The sequence below is a fragment of the Felis catus genome, chromosome D1 (genome assembly GCF_018350175.1).
Source record: "Felis catus isolate Fca126 chromosome D1, F.catus_Fca126_mat1.0, whole genome shotgun sequence".
Lineage (NCBI taxonomy): Eukaryota > Metazoa > Chordata > Mammalia > Carnivora > Felidae > Felis > Felis catus.
In genome coordinates this window covers 73,517,084-73,538,633 of record NC_058377.1, presented here as the reverse complement: position 1 = coordinate 73,538,633, position 21,550 = coordinate 73,517,084, and the positions used below count along the sequence as shown (strand labels likewise).

The window sequence follows — 21,550 nt, the reverse complement described above, 5'->3', positions numbered from 1 at the left end:
AGATTCATAGGACTGTCACAGCTAGAATGGCCTTACACCCTTGTTGTCCACATGGGGGAAACTGAGGTCCTGAGAAGGGATGTGACCCCACTGCATTCCCTCATGTCCTATGTTCTTCCTTCTGGAGTTCAGTGACTTATAAAGGTGGGAACGTTCACCCATATTAAAGCAGAGATTTAGTGGCCTGACACTTGCACAAATTCTGTAAGTTGAGCCAAGTAGGGGTCTCCCTCTATCACTACCATGGAAACGGAGGCTCTGAGAAAGGCGCAGAACTGGCCCACAGCTGGCAGGTGGCAGAGCCGGTGTCCCAACTCCCAGTCCAGTGTTCCTTTGCTGCCTCTGCCCTAGCACGGGGAGGAGGGGTGGACACTGAGGCAGATGCAATGCAGGTGGTGACGAATGAGTGTGCCACATGCTGTGCTCATCACATGGTCCCTGACCGGCTGTGTGACCTTGATCAATCATCTGGCCTCAGTTTCCCCATCTGAACTGTGTTGGTGTTGGGAGGGCCCACCTCACCATGCACTTGATGGTTCAGTGATTTCTTCCTGGAGTTCACCTGTCTGCAGAAAAGTTTCCCCAGGCAGCAGGAACCAGGGACTTCCTGGGAGGCCAGATTCTGCCATTCTGACCAGGCCATCGGTCTCTCTCTTGGCAGCAGAAGGACTCGCAGAGCACACAGGGTGCCCGGGCCATCTGGCAGGCACTCTGCCGTGCCTTTGGGAGACGCCTGGTCCTCAGCAGCACTTTCCGTATACTGGCTGACCTGCTGGGCTTCGCCGGGCCGCTGTGCATCTTCGGGATTGTGGACCACCTTGGGAAGGAAAACCGCGTCTTCCAGCCCAAGGTAGGCCATCCCAGGGGTAGAGCAGGGCATCCTTTGGAAGATTTTCCCTTGTACATGAGAACGTGCAAGGGGCCAATGTGTGTGCACTTTGACTGCACTGGGTCAGCTCCTCACACACGCACAAAGCCCTTGGCAATATCTCCCTCTAGAAGATGCTCTGCATCTGGTTAACAGAAATGCCAGGGGGCAAGCTTGTGCCCCAGGAAGATTTATGATGCCCTTGCCATCTCTTCATCTTGCCATCATTGCCATAATCCCTCTCCCAGTTATTAGTCATTCAGAAAGTTGCAGGAAGTACATTTGTTTACTCAGTGTCTAGGGCTTCTGTGATTTGTTGGATATGTTGGCTTAGTTTACATCATCCTAATGGACTCTAAAAAACTTCACAATCTGTCTTCTTCAGTTCTGTACATCCTGGCATTCAAGGCTCTACAGGGACATCTTGGAGGTTGCTGCTGGGGGTGACAAGAGGGAAACCTCCATGAGTTTCTCCCCGCCCCCAATTCCAGATTTCACTCAAAGCTGACCCAGTTTTATGAATATGTGGGCCTTTCCCATCAAAAATTCTTTTTACAAAAGGATTCCATGTCTTTTTTTTTTAATTTTTTTTAATGTTTATTTTTGAGACAGAGAGAGACAGAGCATGAACGGGGGAGGAGCAGAGAGAGAGGGAGACACAGAATCGGAAACAGGCTCCAGGCTCTGAGCTGTCAGCCCAGAGCCCGACGCGGGGCTCGAGCTCACAGACCGCTAGATCATGACCTGAACCGAAGTCGGCCGCTTAACCGACTGAGCCACCCAGGCGCCCCAAGGATTTCATGTCTTAAAAGTACTTGAAACTCATTGGATTAGACGATATCCAATGGCCTTTGCAGCTTTAAAGATGCTACAGACTGAAATCCATTGGACGAAAGAAGCAGGAAATCTTTGTGGGGGTTGATTTTCCCTGCTGGGGCAATGGCATCCCCTCTGGGGATGAGGGTGGGGTACTTTATTCCTTTATCTGTTTCCTTGCTGCCACTTAGGTTTAGATGGCCACAAAATAGAAAACTTTTCACGTGTAACAAGACTCAGAGTTTTATTTTCCCAGCAGGAATATCATTGTAAACTTTTAGCCACAAACAGACAGTCTGAAAATGGTGCTGAGAATTGCTAATTAGGGACCTTAATGATTTATGACATTCCCTTGTGTAACACTATTCATCTCCTTTGCTCTAAGATCCCAGAGAGCATTTAATCCTCTGGAGGTTTATATTAAGTTTTTTAAGAGATATAATTAATCAGCTGAGCACTTCGGATCAGCAGTATGAGACACTCCAAATCTGTTTGTCTGATTTATTCAGCAAATATTTATTGAACCCTACTCTGTGCCAGGCCTGGTTTGGGCTGTGGGAATCCAGAGGCAATGGTTATGATGAGGACCATTCACAATACTGACAACCACGTCCTGACCACTTAACTCCTGCGCGGCTGCTTGTGGGAATTATGCATGTGTTGTCACATCTCATGCCTAACACAACCTTTTAGGGTAAATTTTTTTTTTTTTTGGTAACAGCTTTATTGAGATATCATTCACATACCATATAACTTACAAAGTAGGTATTTTTATCCCCATTTTACAGATGAGGGACTTCAGGTGTGGAGAGGTTAGGTAACTTTCTTTAGTGTTTCTCGGTTACTTAGCGACAGAGTTGGAATCTGAACCCAAGTCTCTTTCACTCCATAGTATATATCCCCTACTATGAGGGGGTGTATACAGGGAACTGTAGGAAGAGGGAGTGACTAACTCAGCCAGTAGTCATGGATAGCTTCATAAAGGAGCTAGTATTTGAATGGGGCCTTGACATATGAGTATGAGTTGGCCAGGCTAAGATGGGCAGATTTCTAGTTCAACACAAATGTAAGGACTCTTCTTGCTTATTTAGACCTTGATGGCTTTTGAGCCTCTGAGCTGTACTTGGCCCCAAAAGAGAGAGGAAGGGCCATCTCCTCTTGTCTACAAGAGTGTTACCTTCAGTTCTAGTCTGACCATAGATGACTCCAGAATACTCTACATTGATAACCCTGTAGCAACAGGGCCTGTTGTTACTATTGGGGGGGGGGGGGCGGCGTGTCACAGGCCAGAGCCCTTGTCAGCTTGTCCACATTGTTGTCTTCTTCCTGTGTTTCCCAAAGCTCTGGTGGGCTTCTGCTGGTGAGAGAGCTCTGAGGCAGGATGTGCCAGAGAGGTAGTAAGAACAGCACTTAGAATTTTAGCTCATCTGAACGTTAGCTTTGCGGTCTCTTTTCTCTTTATTTGTATACCAACCCTGGGATTTACCGCCCTCTCGTTGGAATGCTCTTGTCCTGGTTACTCGTCAGTACATAAATCCCTGAGACAGATGGCTCTGCCTCAGTGGCTGCAGGCCTTATCAGATTTAATATTTGTTCCCTGCAGCCCAAATACAATCAGCAAATTACAGACACTGAAACAAGAGGTGAAAGTAAATATAGTCTCCAGTGTCAGCAGCAAAGAATCCTCAACCGTGTGGTTGCCTGGGATATGGCTTAATTCTCATTTGGGCTTCTGGACCCAGAAAATGGGGCAGAGGGGTCATTTATTGAGGTCATTCGGTTCATCCCCCTGCCTCCCAATGGCTCTAACTCAGAGAGACAGGTGCTGTTCTGGTCTTTATGAACCTACAAGGACAGAAGCTCTCTAGCTACGTGTGCCAGCACTTAACAACCCTCTCTGTGAGAAAGCCCTTCTTTCCACTCAGCCTCGATCCACGCTGCTGTAGTCTGCACAGCCGGACACGACTGTTTACATCATTGTCAGTGGCTGCCCTGTCCTCCCTTCCCTTTCCGGGACACTCACAGTTGGCAGGAATCACACCGCCCTTGGCATCTGTGAGGACAAACATTATCTCTTCTTTAATTCCACACTCCTGCCCCGTCTGCCACACCCTGGGGAAAGCTGGGACCCTGGCTGGGAGCAGCCCATGACCTCCCCCTCTACTGCCTCCTCTCCCACCTAATCCCCACCCACAATCTGTCACCTGCTGTGGATGCCACTGATCTGGCTGCAGGGCAAGGGAACTGGATTCATAATGAACTGCCAGCATCTGAAACCTGCCAGCGCTGCCCTAGGCCATTAGTTGAGCAGAGAAAGAACAGTCTGGGTTTGATCTGAGGGCCAAAGCTTCAAACAGCCTCTAACCTCAGAGGGGAAACGTGTGTAAGTTTGTGAGTGTACGTGTGTTTCTGAATGAGTTCTCCTGGAAACTGTTTATGATTCTGTATGTATGTCCTTCTATTTGTCCTGTGTCTCTTGGTTTATCTCTTTCCATGTGTGTCTGTGTCCCTATTTGAGTACACGTATTTGTAGCTATTGTTGTGGGTGACTGTGTAAATTTATATGCATTTCTGTGACTTTGTGATGTCAGTGCATGGGCTGGTCTCTTCATGGCAATGCCCATGCAGCTGCTCTGGCCTGGCAGGACTCCCTTCCTCTCACTAACCCCTCTCAGCCACCAAGACTCAGCTCAGATGTCACCTCCTCCAGGAAGACTTCCTCTAATAGGGTTAGATTCCCCTCCTCTGTGCTCCCATAACATCCGGGGCTTGCACCATCAAAAACCCCTTGTCTCTTTCCCAACTTGACCCTGAGTCCCCTACGACAAGAACTGCATTATCTGACCTCCGGGTGCCCAACACCCAGCTCTATGCCTGACATTCAGGAGGCACAGGAGAAATGATTCTTCAGGGAATCATATAGAAGTTGCCACATATTGAGTGCTTATGCTTACTAGATATTTTTAGCTGCATTGTTACGTTAAATTCTCACAACAACTCTGAGTAGAAACCCTTAATGGCCTCATTTTACAGTGAGGAAACTGAGGCTCAGAGAGTTTGAAGAACTTACATAAAGACACAGTGGCTAATATATAATGATCTAGGACTCAAACTCAGATGTGGCTAACCTCTAAATCCAGGCTCTAAACCACCATGATAACTGGTTATATATGGATGGTTGGGTACATTGGTCCATGAGTGTTCAAAGATAGTTGTCATTGTTTTCACCCAGGGTCTTCCAGGGCTGGGACCTATGGGCAATGCATCTTCTGGTTCCCGCCAAAATAAGAAGCAAAAGCCCATGTGATCCCTCTCCATTAAGCTCTAGAGAACAAGGGAAGGAGGGATTTCCAGTCATATCTCTGGCCAGACAAGGATAATGAGGGTCAGAACTATAGAGTCAAGGGTCCTAGGTTCTAGTCCTACCTGTGCAATGAACCCAGCTGAACTGCAAAATGGAGAAATGCAGGGGCGCCTGGGTGTTTGTTGAGCTTCCAACTTCAGCTCAGGTCACGATCTTGCGGTTTGTGAGTTCGAGCCCCACATCGGGCTCTGTGCTGACAGCTCAGAGCCTGGAGCCTGCTCTGGATTCCATCTCCCTCTCTCTCTGCCCCTCTCCCACTCACACTCTTTCCTCTCTGTCTCTCTCAAAAATAAACACTTAAAAATGGGAAATGTATAACTTCTATAAAAAGTAGATGGGAAGGAAGAGCATATACATTGATTGATTTAAAATATGTATTGATCACCCCCGGAAACAAACACAGTTTCTTTCCCTGAGAGCTTGTGAAAATGTGGGACGAGGGTATCTGATCTTCTGAAGCATTTAACTCCCGCCAGATGTCATGTTGCAGGTCCTTGGCCTTTCCTCTCTAGCCTTCAAGGTGCTGGGCAATGTCAGTGCCCTCATACCCATTTAAACCTCCCCAATGCCTGCCTTCCTTGGGTAGTAGTACCTCAGGTCTCTTTGGCTAGTTTAGTTCCCACTTCTTAATAAAAACTTACCTATTCTGGGCTCCACATCTTTTATGTCTCTCTTTGAAGAGAGATCAATAATGTCCTAATGACTTATACCTACAGGAAGATTTTCATTTTAATAGGCCACAAAATTCTTGATCCAAAGAAATATAGTTTCTGACCCTGTGGTGTGTGTGTGTTATGGGGGGAAGGGGTCAAGGTTTTGCCTTTAAAGCTGCAAAGAAAGAATTTGTTGTTTTGTTAGAAATGTGAAAACAATGATGAGTGTATTTAACAAATGCCACCCGTACTCTCACCAACATACGTGATCACTTGACTTTTCTAGTCCTCATTCTCCAGCCTGTGTGTTTTCTGATCATTGTGACATAGCACATGCATGGCAGTCCTTGCTGCTTGAGAGCTTTTGTGATGATCAGTGTTCTTGAGTGTGTGGTATTCCCACGAGCATCATACCATACCTAACCATTCTCTATGGTTGGACATTTACATGGCTTTTCAGACTCTCCCCTTGCTGTAATCCAGAGATAGAATACTTTTTTCACATACAGCTATTTCCTGGTGTGAAATTATTTCCTTTGGGGTAAATTCCCATGATGTGCTTTGTTGCTTTAACATAATGGGCTCCATTCTCCAGAGCTGGGTCTCTGCAGAAGATGATAGAACCTAAGAATTCCAAAATGTGTTGGATAGGACCAGGCTTTCCCAAACCCACGTGCCTTGTTTTTTGACTGAGAACCAGCCAAGTGGCCATGTTTCTGTCCCCCACAAGTCATAAGCTTGTAGCTGACAATGGGAGACTCAAGGTCAAAAGGCTGGATAAGGCTTTGGTAGTACATCTAGGGTTGTAGTTTTGGCATCACACAGGTTCATGTTCACATATTGTCCCTTATCAGCATGTGACCTTGAACCAGCCACATAGCCATGCTGAGACACCATTGCCTCATGTATAAAATTAGGCTCATAATGGCATTCTTCTCATTAGTGTATTATGAGAATGGAGTTCTGTACCTGATAAATATTGTATCCTGCCTGTAGGATATGGGTCTCAACCCTTGCAGCCTAATTTTAAGGTCCATTTTGCTGCCTCCAGCCCACCCCCACCCTCTACCCTCTCTTTTCTCCTTCTGCCTTTCCCTCTGGTTCTTTGACAAATGAGACAGAATCAGGGGTTCAGGCCTTGGTAGGGCCTTCCTCTATGAGACCTCAGTGGTCTCTCTGTGTCTACTTCCTGCTTCCTCTCTCTGTGTCTGTGAAAAGCCTCCTTTCCCACAGATCCAGGGGGAGATGACAGACGTAAGCTCCATGAAGCAGGGCTGGTTTAGAAGGCCCAGATCTTTTCTACTACCATTCGATAGCCCTGTATCCGAGATCCAGGAATTTCTGACTCTAGGAAAAAGACTCCTTTTAGAGTTCTGACCCCTTGGACCTGATCCTGGCCATAGACATGCCCTCAGCCTCCTTCTCATCACTATGTTCCCACCACCCTTTAGCCTGCAGCAGCTCCTATCCCCTTTCAAATGGCTTTTGGAGTTCAGGGCAGAGTCTCAGAAAGGGGAGAGAGTGCTGTCTTCATGGAAACATTGATGTGGTTCTGCTGGGGAGCAAAGGTTTAATCAGGATCAAAGTTTTCCTGGGAGTTATTGATGCTGAATTTGGAAACAGGCATGCTGTTGTTTCCTGGTATCTTTAGCAACAGAGTCAAAATGTTTGGTTTTTCCCAGTGCTTATCATCTGAGATCTTGCTAGAGGTGCAGCAAGAGGACCTTCAATTTAAAAGGACATCCCAGGACCCCATGAGGCTCAGGGGCTTCTAAAATCTTCTCCAGCGTATTATATGTGATGACTTCCCATCTCGCCTGGGAGCACTACAGTTTTCCCATTGGTCTTTCTTCCCCAGAAATTTCTACAGGGCAGGCTGTCGGTGAGTGTAGGACAGGACCTTAGCTCATTCTAGTTTTTTTGTAGCAGAGAACACACGTTGTGAGATTTGTTCAGGCAGTTCTGGTTTTGGCTGCTCTGTGATTTGCTCTATTTATTCTTGTTCCATTCAGAGTGATCTCCCCTGGGCCCAGTGGCCACAAAGCTGAGAGTCATATTTATGGGCATGAGGTTAGAACTGGGCCACATTCTGTTCTCCTAAGTAGGATGATAAAGAGGGGATAGGCACCCCTTCCTGTGGCTAGAAGAATGTTTAGTTGGATTTATTAGTCGAATTTCCCTCATAAACAGCTGCATAAAGCTTTGCAAGCATGGAGGGTCTTATAATAATGGCCACTGTGGCACAGTAACAGGTGCTAACGGCGGTCATTTTGCTAGCAACGACAGCCACCTCTGAATTCTCTTTCAGACGCAATTTCTCGGGGTTTACTTTGTCTCATCCCAAGAGTTCCTTGCTAATGCCTACGTCTTGGCCGTGCTTCTGTTCCTTGCCCTCCTACTGCAAAGAACATTTCTGCAAGCATCCTACTATGTCGCCATCGAAACTGGAATTAACTTGAGAGGAGCAATACAGGTACCTTTTGCAATACAGGCTAATTATGTTTTCACTTAGCAGTAAGAACCGCGTTATTCATCCTCATGGGCACTTAAGAATAATTCCGGTGTGAGTTTATCTTTTTGTTGCCCTTTAACAGTGCTTTGAAACAATAACCATTGACAAAGAGGTGTAGGAAGAGTGGAAAGTGCCTTGGGCTGGACTCAGGGAGTGCAATAGTTCTAGCCCTGGTTCTGCCTTGCACGAGGTCTGTGATGTCACCTGCTTGGCCTAGAATGGGACAGATGTCACTAATGGGTCACCACATTCTTTCCTGCTGAATGCACATGCAGCGTCAGACTCCTTCCCCAGATTCTGTCCCAGGGGTCTGCTACCAGTCTTCTCTGGGTGCAAAAAAAAATAAATGAGCTTGACTTACTGGGACTAGAAAGTCTCTAATGTCTATTTGAGCTCTTAAATCTTGGCCCAGCAACATTTATTTGAACTCTTAAGCCTTGGACCTAGTCCCTTGGATCTAGGTCCTTCTTCCTTCCCCCTGTGGTTTCCTTCTCAGAGTGGGTTTAAAGGGTGATCAAAATCAGGAAGGATTCAGGGCACTTTTAGGCAAGGCAGTGACGAGAGTTGTCCAAGCCCTAGTATTCTCTTTAGAATTTTGGTTCAGCCATTGGAATGGGGAGACCCAGTGAGATGGTGGTTTAAGTAGGACAAAAGTTTGTTTTCCACACACAGTCAGGGCTGCTGTGGCAGCTGCACACTTGTCAGAGACCCTGGCTCCTTCTGTAAGGCTGCCAGCCTGCTCATGTGCCTTCTGCTCCATGGCTTCAGATGACTGTTGACATTGCCAATGCTGGGCCTACACTTAAACCAGCAAGAGAAGAAAGATGGGACAAAAGGAGGGAATGCTGCCTTCTTTTAAAATCATAATGCAGAAGCTACACATGTCCTTCTTCACCCCATCGATGAGAAATTGGCCACGTGGCCACACCTAGAGAGGCTAGAAAGTGTGGTCTTTGTTCCTGACAGCCATATGTGCCCTGCTAGAAATTCTTCTCTTGAAAAGAGAAGAATGGGTCTCTCGTGAAAAGAGAGAATGGATATTGGGAGACAACTAGCAGATTCTGCCATACCCAGAAATTCCCATGAAGTCAGTAGAACACTCAGAAGTTGTGACTACATCCCAAAGCCACATCACACTTCAAGACAGAAATATTTCTCATTTCATTATTAACATTGACTGGTCCTTGGGAGCCAGGATCAGAGGCTTTGCAGAAAAGGGACTGAGAGGAGAAGGGTATATGACCTGGGCTGGGGATCCTGTCAGAGTCCAAACTCTGGTTATCTTAGTACAGGCCATGTGAATGGTGCCCCCTGGAGTTGTGCTCAGATTGTGCATCTGTACATGACAACGCTGCCCATCCCCAGTGGTTTTTCACTGAGAAAACAGAATCATTTCCTCATCATGTGAGAGTGGTGGAAAGAGCCCAGGAAAATACAAGACCCTCTGAGATTCACAGGGGCTCAAAGCTAGGAAGAACAAAGTTATTTCTCAGTTCAGAAAACCTGTCTGAAAATCCCAGCCTCTGCACAGACTCTTCCGTTGACTGGCAGGCACATACCACCATAGACAACAGCCAATTTTGTAGTCAGTTTTGTAATTAAATCTTTCTACTTGTAGGTCATAAATTACACACTAGCCCAGTATTTTCCAATTACGCTAAAAGAGCCAAATATGGTTTTTAAATGGATTAGCATGTAATTGTTCTTATCAAACTGTCTGAATCCAGGAGAGATAAATTCATATGCCACAAAAAGAAACTGCTGGTATTAATTATAAAACAAATTAGAAGAACAAACCTTTTTTTCAGAGATTTACATAAAATTGTAGATAAAGGTCTACGTCTTCATGGGTTTGAGAAGAATGACAGTTCTTGAATGAAAAGTTATTAAGCCCCATGCTTGTATTATATATGTAATTTGTGGACGTAAACCAGCTATCAGTCAATTGTGGGTTTCTGTGTATCCTAGTCTTTACTTAATAATGCTTTATTTGATAGATTACTCTATGTTCCTACTTCACTAAAACTAAATTTACTATTATTCTTTGAAGACTGATTTCACATAACCTGGGCCGTGCCTAGATCTGTCCAAAAATGTCATTGCCATTATTTTAAACTGTACCCATGGTGTATATAAACTCAAAAAAGACATATGATAGGTTCATGCTTTAAGCAGACCTGATCCACAAGAAAGCTTGGGTTTCACAAAAGATGGATTTAGGACTGGGAGTCCACCTGACAACAGAATGCACAATAGAATTTCATTTAAGAGGAGGCATCCCTAGGACGTTGAAGACAGAAATGCATTTCTCCTTGTTTAAGAGCACATAACTTGAAAATTGCCATGTTTCTAGGAGGCACGATCACTCTGCACACAGAGCTTTTAGGATCAGAGCCCACAGGGAGCCATTTCCATGGCTGCTCCCCATCTGCCCTGAGGAGACAGAACAAGGTCCTCTGGGGGCAGGACTCCCATGGTGGTGGGGCTGATCGATACTTGTATGTCATGTCTCACGAAAGACCTTCCCAAGCAGATCCCTTGTTTTGTTTCAAGGCTCAGTTAAGACAAGACACAGCCTCCAAACATACCCCTCCCCTGGTTGAAGACAGCCACATTAAAACAGACAGCTGCCCCACTTTATCATTTTTATGAAGTGTGTTCTCCACTGGCCTCTGGCAAACCAAGAATACAACAGGACACGAAGATCACTTTTAAGATTTAAGAGCTAATTAAGTCCTGTCCCCAAGGGAGAGGTCTTGCTTTGCTGGGGAAGTAGCTTGCCATGCTGGCGAGGATTCCTCATGTGAATGCTGCCTTTCTGAATTGCTTGTTCTGTAATCAAAGGCCTTTGCCTCTCTGAGCCTCAGTTACCTCATTTGTAAAATTGGAACCACTAATGCAGTGCCCCCTTACAAAGCTGCTCTGGGGCCCCGTGGAGGAATGTCTGAGAAGGCACTGGCATATTGTAGACACATGGCATCTGGGAGACGGATTAGAATGATGATGATGACAAATGTGAAATACTCTGCTCTCATTTCCAGACCAAGATTTACAATAAAATTATGCACCTGTCCACCTCCAACCTGTCCATGGGGGACATGACAGCCGGGCAGATCTGCAACCTGGTTGCCATCGACACCAACCAGCTCATGTGGTTTTTCTTCCTGTGCCCAAACCTTTGGGCCATGCCAGTACAGGTAAGGGATGTGTGTCTGGGGTGGGGGTGGGGGGCACAGAGTCAGAATCTGCTGGTACATGCCCAGTGACTAGGGGCTCACCATCTTCCATTCCATGTTTGCCTGCACCTTCCACACCCTTGGGGTCTCCATGGTGTGTAGCCCTGGCTTCCAATACTCGCTCACACTCTAAACAGTCTAGCTATCTCTCTTGTCATTTAGGCTCTCAAAAAGCAGCCAACCTTAAAAAAAAAAAGTATGGGATAATCATATGTGGAACATTTTTGCAGACATTAAAAGTTATGTTACAACAAAGTACTTAATCACACTGAAAAGCGTTCATGATGGATGTTTAAGCCAAAAAGGTTACAAAATAGTACATGCAGTGAGCTTCACGCTAAATTGAAATACATGTACGTGTGCACATTGGCACACACTCACCCAGAAAAAAGAACTAGAAGGCCACATGGTGGGGTTACAAGTGACTTTTATTTTCTTTATGCATTTCTAAATTCTCAAGTAAGCAAGTGTTGTTCTTGAAGATCAAAAACATGATTATTTCTAAAGCCAAACAACCTTTGGGGATGGTTCTGAAGGAGGTGCATTCTCCCCCAGCGATAGCAGGAGAATCCTTGGCGTGGTTTTCCTGACTCCTGGTCTGGTCTGCTCTGTCTCTCATCCGGAGCTTTGACCATGGACTTGGCTTCACTCTGGTGAATCCCAGAACCCCTGCAGGCTCCACAGAGGCTGCCTGGTATAGAGGAAAGTGCCTGGACTTTGGTGAAACCAGATTCAAATACTTAACCTGTCTGAGCCTCAATTTCCTCATTTATGAAAAGGGGATGATTCCTACCCTCTGGTGTTGCTATGACGAGTCAATTAGACGATGTAAGTAAAGCACCAAGCAGAGTGCCCGGCCCAGAGCAGTCACTAAGTAAATATCAGATCCCTGGAAATTGCAGACTTTGGTTTGAGTGAGGACTTTACCAGTTCAGAATCGATTGCTTCTTAGGACGCAGATTCCACAAAACTTTATCTCAGTGATTTTTATTGGTCCTTCTTACCTGTAAAACTTATATTTGAAAGACTTTAAAGGAAAATAGAACAGAGAGTCAGCTAGGCATCTTGATGGGGACGTAGGACAGGGAATCTGATGGTCCTTTTTATGGGAACAGCCCTGTATGCCATCCCCCATTACCACTTATCCATGTCTAGACCACCGTCCTCCCCCCAGCTCTACCAAGATGGACTGGTGACTACAGAAGCTATAGAAAGGGGCACCTGGGTAGTTCAGTTGGTTAAGTGTCCTACTCTCAATTCCAGCTCAGGTCCTGATCTCACAATTCATGAGGTAGAGCCCCATGTCGGGCTCCATGCTAACAGTGCAGAGTTTGTTTGGGATTCTCTCTCTCCCACCCTCTCTGCCCCTCCCCCACTCATGAGAGTTCTCTCTCTCTCTCTCTCTCTCTCTCTCTCTCTCTCTCTCAAAATAAATAAGTAAACTTTTTTAAAAAAAGAAGCCATAGAAGGGCCTGGAGAGTTCATCTAATATAGTTACCAGTCTTTTATCCACAAGAACACTTTCTATTATGTCCCCTTAAACAACCTCTTTTGAAAGATTTTGTCCACCAAAATCTTCATTAAGATTTCATTTGTCCACCAGATTATCATTACTACTATTTATAACGTTTATTGCACATATATCATTGCTAACAATGCTAATACTAATAACCCTTACCCCAGGGGCACCTGGGTGGCTCAGTCAGTTAAGCATCCAACTTCATTCAGCTCAGGTCATGAACTCACTGTTCATGGGTTTGAGCCCCACATCGGGCTCTGTGCTGACAGGTTGGAGCCTGGAGCCTGCTTCCAATTCTGTGTGTGTGTCTCTCTCTCTCTGCCCTTCCCCCTGCTTGTGCACTCTCTCTCTCTCTCTCTCTCTCTCAAGAATAAATAAACATTAAAAAAATTAAAAGAAAAAATAATCCTTGCCTGCCCCAGCCTCTGTCACTTATGCAGTTAACCCTCCCAACACCCAGGGGGTGGTAGTTTTTATCTCCACTACTTACCTTTGTTTATTTATCATGACGTATCATTTGGTTTTCCACTTTTAATTCCTTAAAGGCTGGCTATACCTTGGCCACTTAGAGCTTTAACCAGCCCTCAAGACCCAGTGTTCCCATGTGGAGTTGATCCAATCCTTTCAACCTAGCCAGGATCTCGTGTGCAGCCTGGGTCGCCTTTGGAAATACTGAGACTAGCTCAGGAACCCCACTCCTTTATCCCCGGGAACTCTCCTTGATTTGTAATCTTGTTTGGTCACATATACTTTTTTTGATAAAAGCTTCATTAAGATATAATTCACCCATTTAAAGTGTATGATTCGGTGAGTTTTAGCATATTCAGAGTTGTGCGACCATCATTACAATTTTATTAAGTTTATTTATTTATTTTTGCTTAATGTTTGTTTATGTTGAGAGAGAGAGAGAGAGAGAGTGAGCCAGGGAGGGGCAGAGAGAGGGAGAGAGAGAATCCCAAGGAAGCTCCCCACTGTCAGTGCAGAGCCCCACACAGGGCTCAAACTCACGAATGGTGAGGTCATGACCTGAGCGGAAATCAAGAGTCGGTGGCTTACCCGACTGAGCCACCCAGGCGCCCCTAGCATTGTCACACTTTTAGAACACTTTCATCACCCCAAAGGGAAACCCGTACCCATTGGTGGTCACTTCTCATCCCCTCCCCCAGCCCTAGGCAACCTCTGACCTTCACATACTTTTGACAGTCTAATAAAAGCTTCTCAGAAAAACAAATGTGCGTTCACACATTTTGCCTACGATTTCAGGGGCTGGACTGGCCCCCTGAAGCTCTTGGATGCCGTGTTAAGGAACTCAGCGATAGTGGGGACTTCTTTGATTCCTCATCCCATGGGCACTGGAGGGGTGGGGCACACAGTGAGCCGGTAGCTGTGCCATATACCCAAGTATCTCCTTTCCTGCTTCCCTAGTGACAGAGTTCCCATGAGGCCTGTTTGTTTGTTTGTTTGTTTAAGAAAAGGGTTGCTGCCTGGTTTGATCTCTATGGGCCAGGTATTATTCTAGGTGCTTACCATATATATTCATTTAATATTCACAGAAGTCCTGCTAAGTGGGCATTAAAATCACCATGGTAAGGATGAAGAAGCTGAAACTCAGAGAGGTTAAGTAACTTGCCTAAGACTGCACAGCTAAGTGCTGAGACTGCATTCAAACTCAGGCTTGCAGACTCCGGGGACAATGATCTCCCCACTATTATACTAGATCACTTTCCTAACTTGTAAATAGGAGCTAACGTAGCCCTTGTATTCCCCACACTTGCTTTGCGTACTCAGAATCGCTGCTTTCTGATATATTCTCCTGTAAGGTCCACTCAGACCCCTCAGAATAGAAGAGTGGACAGAAGAATTTAGGGAGCATGACAAGGGGTGGGTGGAGGAGGAGGAAGAGCCTGGCATCAGCAGCAGCTGTGTCTCCAGGTCTTGTTCCAGCAGCTGCCAGCACTTGGACGTGGTGGGGGTTCAGGCACCGACCCCCAGCAGGTGCCATGGTGGTGACTCTGGGAGTGCTCTTGGAGCTTCCTTGGTGTCTGGCTCTACCCAAGCCGCTGAACAATATGCCCTGATTGCCTCCATCTGAGGACAGCTAATGAAAACACTGGATGCCAGGGATAATTTTTGGGTAGGGTGATGGAAGCGGAGCCTGGCAGGAGTAGGAGTTTCTTTATTTCCCAACGTGCTTCTCTGCACCCCCGTGTCAGCATTTAACATCAGTGAAACACTGGGAGGCAGGTGGTAAAGGGGTCACTTACCAGCCCCTAAGATCCTGCTAATACAAGAGGCATTCTGTGATTAAGAGAAATTACAAAACCGCCCACCTCTGCCCTCGAGGTAGTGCAAGGAGCTTAGTGCCAATTTGGTGTAGAGTGCAAGGCCAACCCAGGCAGACTTTTTTTTTTTTTTCCAATTAAGGAAGACAGCACATCTGTTCCTCTAGAATAATCCCTGAATTTAGAGCTGTCTGCCTTTGAAGGCAACCTGAGAAATTGTCAGCTTGATGCTTCAGGGGCTGGCAAGAGTAATTTACACTTCTCATAAATATTCAGAAGTCGGCAGTCATTTGCATAAAGCCAGAATAATTCTCTTTTCAGAGAATACTTGCCAGATTCACTAAAACATTAAAGATACCAGCCTTCATGTACATATGTGTATATGTATTATAGATTATAAAATGTATATGCCTCTAAGAATTATAAAAACTTGTATTTTCATCCAAAAACCACTCTACACGATGTCATAAATTTAAGAGATCATTTTCATTTTCTTATATATGTAATAATTGGTGTAATAGAAGACAGTTCATATTTTATTTTAAAAAAGATGCCAGGAGCCTGAGAATGAAAACTGAACTCTCAGACCCTGGACCAGTTTTGTCTGGCATGGATACGGCAGTGCTCCTTTGCTCATGTGTCACTTTTTCCCCAGTGTGAGGGAACCGTCAGCCTTGCCAGCCAGCCAACAGAACAAAAGGTGCTGTTACACTCATTGTGCAACCTCAGCTCTGAGACTTCCATCTGGAAGGTAGATTTGGAGAGAGTTAATGGTTCAGCAGGCTTACAGATAAATGCAGTTTGTTATCAGCCCAGAAAGCCACTGCTTGCATGAGAGCCCATCATGTTAATACCTCTTTCTGAAATTGCTTTGTCACACCTCCTCCTCTGGCCCCTGGGGACAACTCGGAAACCTGGGCACCAAGGCATGTCCCTCTCTAGGGGCCTGGGGAAAGGGGTTGCCAACACCGCTTCCCCCAGGGCGACTACCAGGTCAAAGGAAACTCACCCCCATGACCCTCCCTCAGATCGTCGTGGGTGTGATTCTCCTCTACTACATCCTTGGAGTCAGTGCCTTAATTGGGGCAGCTGTCATCATCCTACTGGCCCCCGTCCAGTACTTTGTGGCCACCAAGCTCTCCCAGGCCCAGCGGAGCACACTGGTGAGTGAGCGTCCCCAGGGTGCTCGCGCCCCTTTTCCCCATCCTTCCCCCATGCGGCTGCTTGCTCCCTTTCCCTGTACATCAGCGAGGCTCCTCACTCTTCCCCCAGATGCCACCAAACAGCCATACACACATATATCCACACTATCGTTGACCTTAAGCAGGTTACTTGATTGTCTGTGGGAGGGGATGAGTGGAGAAAGCAAGGGAGCGTCCCCATGGGCTCGGGAGCTGGGCATTGCCTGTGAAGTGATGAGGGCATTGACTTGGCTCCTTCCTCTTGGCTGGGTCAGGGGCAAAGGAAACCCCTCTCTGACTTGGTGACCCCTGGCAGGAGTATTCCAACGAGAGGCTGAAGCAGACCAATGAGATGCTCCGTGGCATCAAGCTGCTCAAGCTGTATGCCTGGGAGAACATCTTCTGCACGCGTGTGGAGATGACCCGCAGGAAGGAGATGACCAGCCTCAGAGCCTTCGCCGTCTACACCTCCATTTCCAGTGAGTCTACCCCACCAGCCAGCCCTGTGTGCTGGGTGTCCAGGCTCGAGGGAGGGAGCAGAGGTGGCCGAAGCTAGAGTCTTTATCATCATCACCCAATCCAGGCGAGCCTCCAGCTTGGAGCAGAGCCCCCGGAAGTCACAGTGCCCTCAGTCGTGTGCCCAGCAAATGTATATCGACAGCCTGCTGCGGGCAGGACACTGTCCTGGCCCTCAAGACACAGTGATGACAGAGACAAAGGAGGTCTTTTATGCTCCATTGAGCTGATCTGTTATGGGCAGGCTGCAGTAAATGAATATATAGCAACAGTTTTGGATTCTCCGGAGTGTGAGGACTTCTTTTTTTTTTTTTTTTTTTAACATTTATTTTTGAGACAGAGAGAGACAGAGCATGAACGGGGGAGGGTCAGAGAGAGAGAGAGAGAGACAAAGAATCTGAAACAGGCTCCAGGCTCTGAACAGTCAGCACAGAGCCCGATGCGGGGCTCGAACCCACAGACAGTGAGATTGTGACCTGAGCCGAAGTCAGACGCTTAACCGACTGAGCCATCCAGGCGCCCCTGTGAGGACTTCTTTAAGTAAGTCAGACTGAGCTTCCCTTCCCTGCCCTGGATTCGGCTCCAAGGAAGCTTCTAACTACCTGGGGTATGAGGAGGAGAAAGATACTCACAGATGTAGAGACTGAATCTGTATTAACCAAGTGGTTAGGAAACCCCAAGCCCAGAACAGAGAGAAAGGGGGGGGGGGGAGACCAAAACTGGTAAAAAAAAAAAAACACAAAAAAAACCAAAAACCTCTTGGGGTCCCAGCAGACATATATATGTATTAAAACCGCTTTCCAGAGAACATGGGGCTCTAGTGGCAAATGCTCCTGTAGAACAATAAGCTAATAATAAAGACACAAAAATCCACCTGAGAAAAATGTACCAGCAGAGTAAGAGTCAGCAAGTACGAAAAAAAAAAAAAAGGAAAATTATTTCCTCAAACCTGGAAATGACGAAATAGTCTGAAAGAGTTAGTAAGTATGTTTAAAATTATTAAAGAGCTAAAGGAAGGTGTAAAACCCACAAGGTAAAACAGATAAGTATCAGGGGGAAAAGAGTCAAAGGGACTTCTAGAAATTAAAGATTTAGTTATCGAAATTAGTTTGGTGGACAGTGGTCCCCAGGTCAGGCCAGGGCTTATGGAGATCAGGTGACCGATGGAGTCCTGGCCCAAGTTGATCTTACAGTTGGTCTAGTGGCTCTGTGGCCCCACCCTGCGGTGGTGGCCCCCGCCCAAGTGCATAATTGGGATGGAAGTAGTTATCAGCTGCTATACCTCACCCTGGTTCCCTGGCCTGTCCAGTTTAAGAGCCAGTATGGTAGGAAGGGCTAAGTAGAAGCCCCCAGAGAGAAAAAACAAAAAACAAAAAGGAAACAAAACAACTCAAGTGTAAAGCTTAAATGAATTAATATAGCTGAAGAGGACATTTGTGAGTTAAAAGATAGATCTGTAGAGGGGCACTTGGCTGGCTCAGTGGGTAGAGCAAGTGACTCTTGATGTCAGTGTTGTGAGTTCAAGCCCCACATAAAGAAAATGTTTTCTGCCATTTGGGAAAACCATTTTACAGATGAGAAATGGAGGCCCAGAGGGGGTGTCCTCCTGAGGTCAATCCTGAGGTTAAAAGCATGGCTCAGACAAGATTCTTTGGCATCTTGTGCTATTTTTCACAAAGGGCTGGGCACCGATGTGGGGGTGAAAAAAACTTAGGACACAGTGGGGCACCATTTCAGGCTATTTTCTCTGAGTAGAAGAGAAACAACCAAGAATGGGCTTTGATGGGAGTGGGAAACAGAGAAGGAAATTAGGAGAGATGGACACTACTGACAACCTCCGCCAGTTGAAGTTGGTTCTTTTGGTGTGCCAGGAAGAAACGCAGCTGTGGGGGTCGCCAGTGGTGGGCCAGTGGTGCAGGGTGCGCTGGCCACGTCTCCCAGACAGGGTCATGGAAAATAAGATAGCCACTCGGGTCATCTGTGTGTTCCTGGTGTTCATATTGCCTAGAGAGAGGGTCCAGTGGGGCCAGGTGGCCAGCACCCAACCTGAAGTTTCTCGCAGGGCAGGGCTTACACTGAGCACCCCAAGTGTCCCACTCTCCTGTGCCCATCCAGACCATGCATGGTGCCCTGTGGCTTACCACGGTCAACAGTGACAGACCATCCACCATCCGTGGCACCAATCACGGCATCTTTCTGCAGAAAATCCTGCTAGGAACTGCTTTTCTCAGAATGCAGCTATGAACGTGGCAGGCAGTGGTGGCTTCCTGGATTCCTCACCAAGACACGCAGGTTACTGGTCTCTCCTCTTTACCCTCAGCCCTGAACACAGTGCTCAGGGCCTCTGAGCACTCTCAGGCTGAGTGCTCCACAGGATAGGAGAAATTGGGAAGGAACATCTCAAGAGGTCAGAGAAACCAGCCCCTGCAGCCCAGGCCCTCTTCACCCTCCTCTCTGCCACCCTCCTGCTCTGCCTGCCCCTGGGCCTGGTTGTGGTAAAAGTAACACCACACTGTGTATAACCAATTAGACACCTGGCTCCCAGACATCTCATCAATGGGAACAGCTGCTGAGGTGGAGGAGGATTTCCGGCCACAGCCAGGTGACTTCTTCTCCCAGCAGCAGCACAGCAGGGCGGGGTAGGGCAGGCTCCCTATTGCTGCGATGCAAGCTAGGGAAGGGAGGCAGTAAGAAAATGGCACTAGGCCCCCAAGATTCCTGGCAGCAAACTAGGGGCAGCCTCAGGTCATATAGTTGAGGGCAGCTCCCAACTACTTTGCTCCTGGGAGATGTATGCTCGATTCCTGCATTCCACACTATAACCTGGGATGTATTGCATATCAACAACATTTTACGATGCCTGGGTTCCCAGGCTAGCCTGCCAAAACCTGTCTAGTAGGTGTTCTTTGTCCCATGGGGCCCTCAGAAGCCAAGCCATGGCTTCGTGAAGGTCATGGGGCCAGGAGGACGTGGGGGAAAGGAGATGCCATGTTGTCAGGGGCTGAGATGACTATCTTAGGAGTGAGGGACTCTGGAGCCAAGCAGGGGTTCTGTTCAGGGTCCCTCACCTGTCCGGGAATCAGTGACCTAGAGGGATAAACAGAGCATCCCAGGCTGGTCCCTGGAAGAGGACAGTGGGAGGGAAAGGGAAGAGCCCTCCGGGAGAGCGTTGAAAGCTAAGTGCTATTTACTTGGTATTTGCCCTTCCTGGGATGGGTTTGTTAGTCAGCAGCAGGGAGGGCGGGATGGGGGAGGGGGTGGGGGGACAGGGTGGGAAGGGCACCTCCTGGCTGTGGGTATATGCTTTCAGTGTGTTTTCATTTACCTCCTCCCGGACTTCCTGCCTTCTGCTCCCTGTCACCAGGGATCAGGACACAGGTCATTAGACTTGAGGTAATGGGGCATCTTTCATTCTCGTCCCTGGCGCCAGCCATGGGGTCCTGGCGCCAAAGAGGAACCCAAGAGTCATGTTTTCTGATGGTGTCCATCTCGGTGCTGCCTGCTGGGCTCTCAGTCTGGTCATCGAATGCCAGGCAGTCAGAGTAGCTCTGGTGCTCTATCTGATGCTCCTGCCATCAGAGCCCCGAGCTGGGAATGAAAAGGAAATGGCTACAGTTTCCCTACCATCAAAATCCAGAATTGAAGGAAAAGAGATGAAAGTCACTCGGCCGGGGTTGAGTGAGCCCAGCCCTGTGCTAAGCACTGGGAGGGATGCAAGAGACAGTTAAGTTGTGCTCCTCATTTTCCAGGAGTTTTTACTCTGCTGAGATGTCAGTGCTGATGTACATGAAACAGTGGCAGGGAGCACTGAACTGTATGGACCTGCTCTGTGCTAGCTGCCTAGCGAGCCTACGTGCACTTAATCCTCACAACAGCTTTGTGAGGTGTGTGGTTCCACAGTCCCATTTTCTTTTTCTTTTTTTTTTTAATTTTTTTTTTAATGTTTATTTATATTTGAGACAGAGAGAGACAGAGCATGAACAGGGGAGGGGCAGAGAGAGAGGGAGACACAGAATCGGAAACAGGCTCCAGGCTCTGAGCTGTCAGCACAGAGCCCGACGCGGGGCTCGAACTCACGGACCGTGAGATCATGACCTGAGCTGACGTCAGACGCTTAACCGACCAAGCCACCCAGGCGCCCCACACAGTCCCATTTTCATGAGGCTCAGGAAGGTGAGAGGACTCTCCAAGGTCCTCAGCCAGGAAATGGCAGAGAACAGAGAAGAAGGAAGCCCGTGGGCTGGGAGTTCACGAGAGCTTCACGCGAGAGGTGGCTTGACCTGCACCTCAGAGGAAGGGCAGGATTTCAGTGAGTAGAAGCTTAAATGGGGAAAAGCTGGAGGTAAGTGCTTTGGCCACTCCCCTGAGAAGTCAGTTCAATCCTTATTTCCCTGCAGAAGCAGGTGATTCTAGATGTCCAGCCCGGCCATGAATTTGAGGACAAGCTTTGCAAGAGTGACAAAGGGGTTCTAGGCCCTACCAGTCAACCAACAGACATGCCACCAGTTCATTCTGTCCTTTGTTCAGCACCCATCCCAAGGCCTTCTCTCTGTGTCAGACTGTACCGAGGCCTTGCGCATTAAAGAGGGGGCAAGCATGATCC

General features: G+C 47.3%; 1 protein-coding gene across 2 annotated transcripts in view; it reads left to right on the top strand.

Moving 5' to 3' along the window:
- The window catches only part of ABCC8 (ATP binding cassette subfamily C member 8), a 78,169-nt gene that overhangs the window by 14,913 nt on the left and 41,706 nt on the right, over window positions 1–21,550 (top strand). The window contains exons 6-10 of one of the 2 annotated variants that reach the window (XM_045039037.1): window positions 665–850; window positions 8,010–8,174; window positions 11,255–11,410; window positions 16,279–16,413; window positions 16,748–16,910. In XM_045039037.1, coding sequence (XP_044894972.1) covers window positions 665–850; window positions 8,010–8,174; window positions 11,255–11,410; window positions 16,279–16,413; window positions 16,748–16,910 — 805 coding nt within the window. Of the gene's footprint in view, window positions 1–661; window positions 851–8,009; window positions 8,175–11,254; window positions 11,411–16,278; window positions 16,414–16,747; window positions 16,911–21,550 lie in introns of both variants that reach the window. The other variant, XM_003993103.6, reaches the window with a different exon arrangement.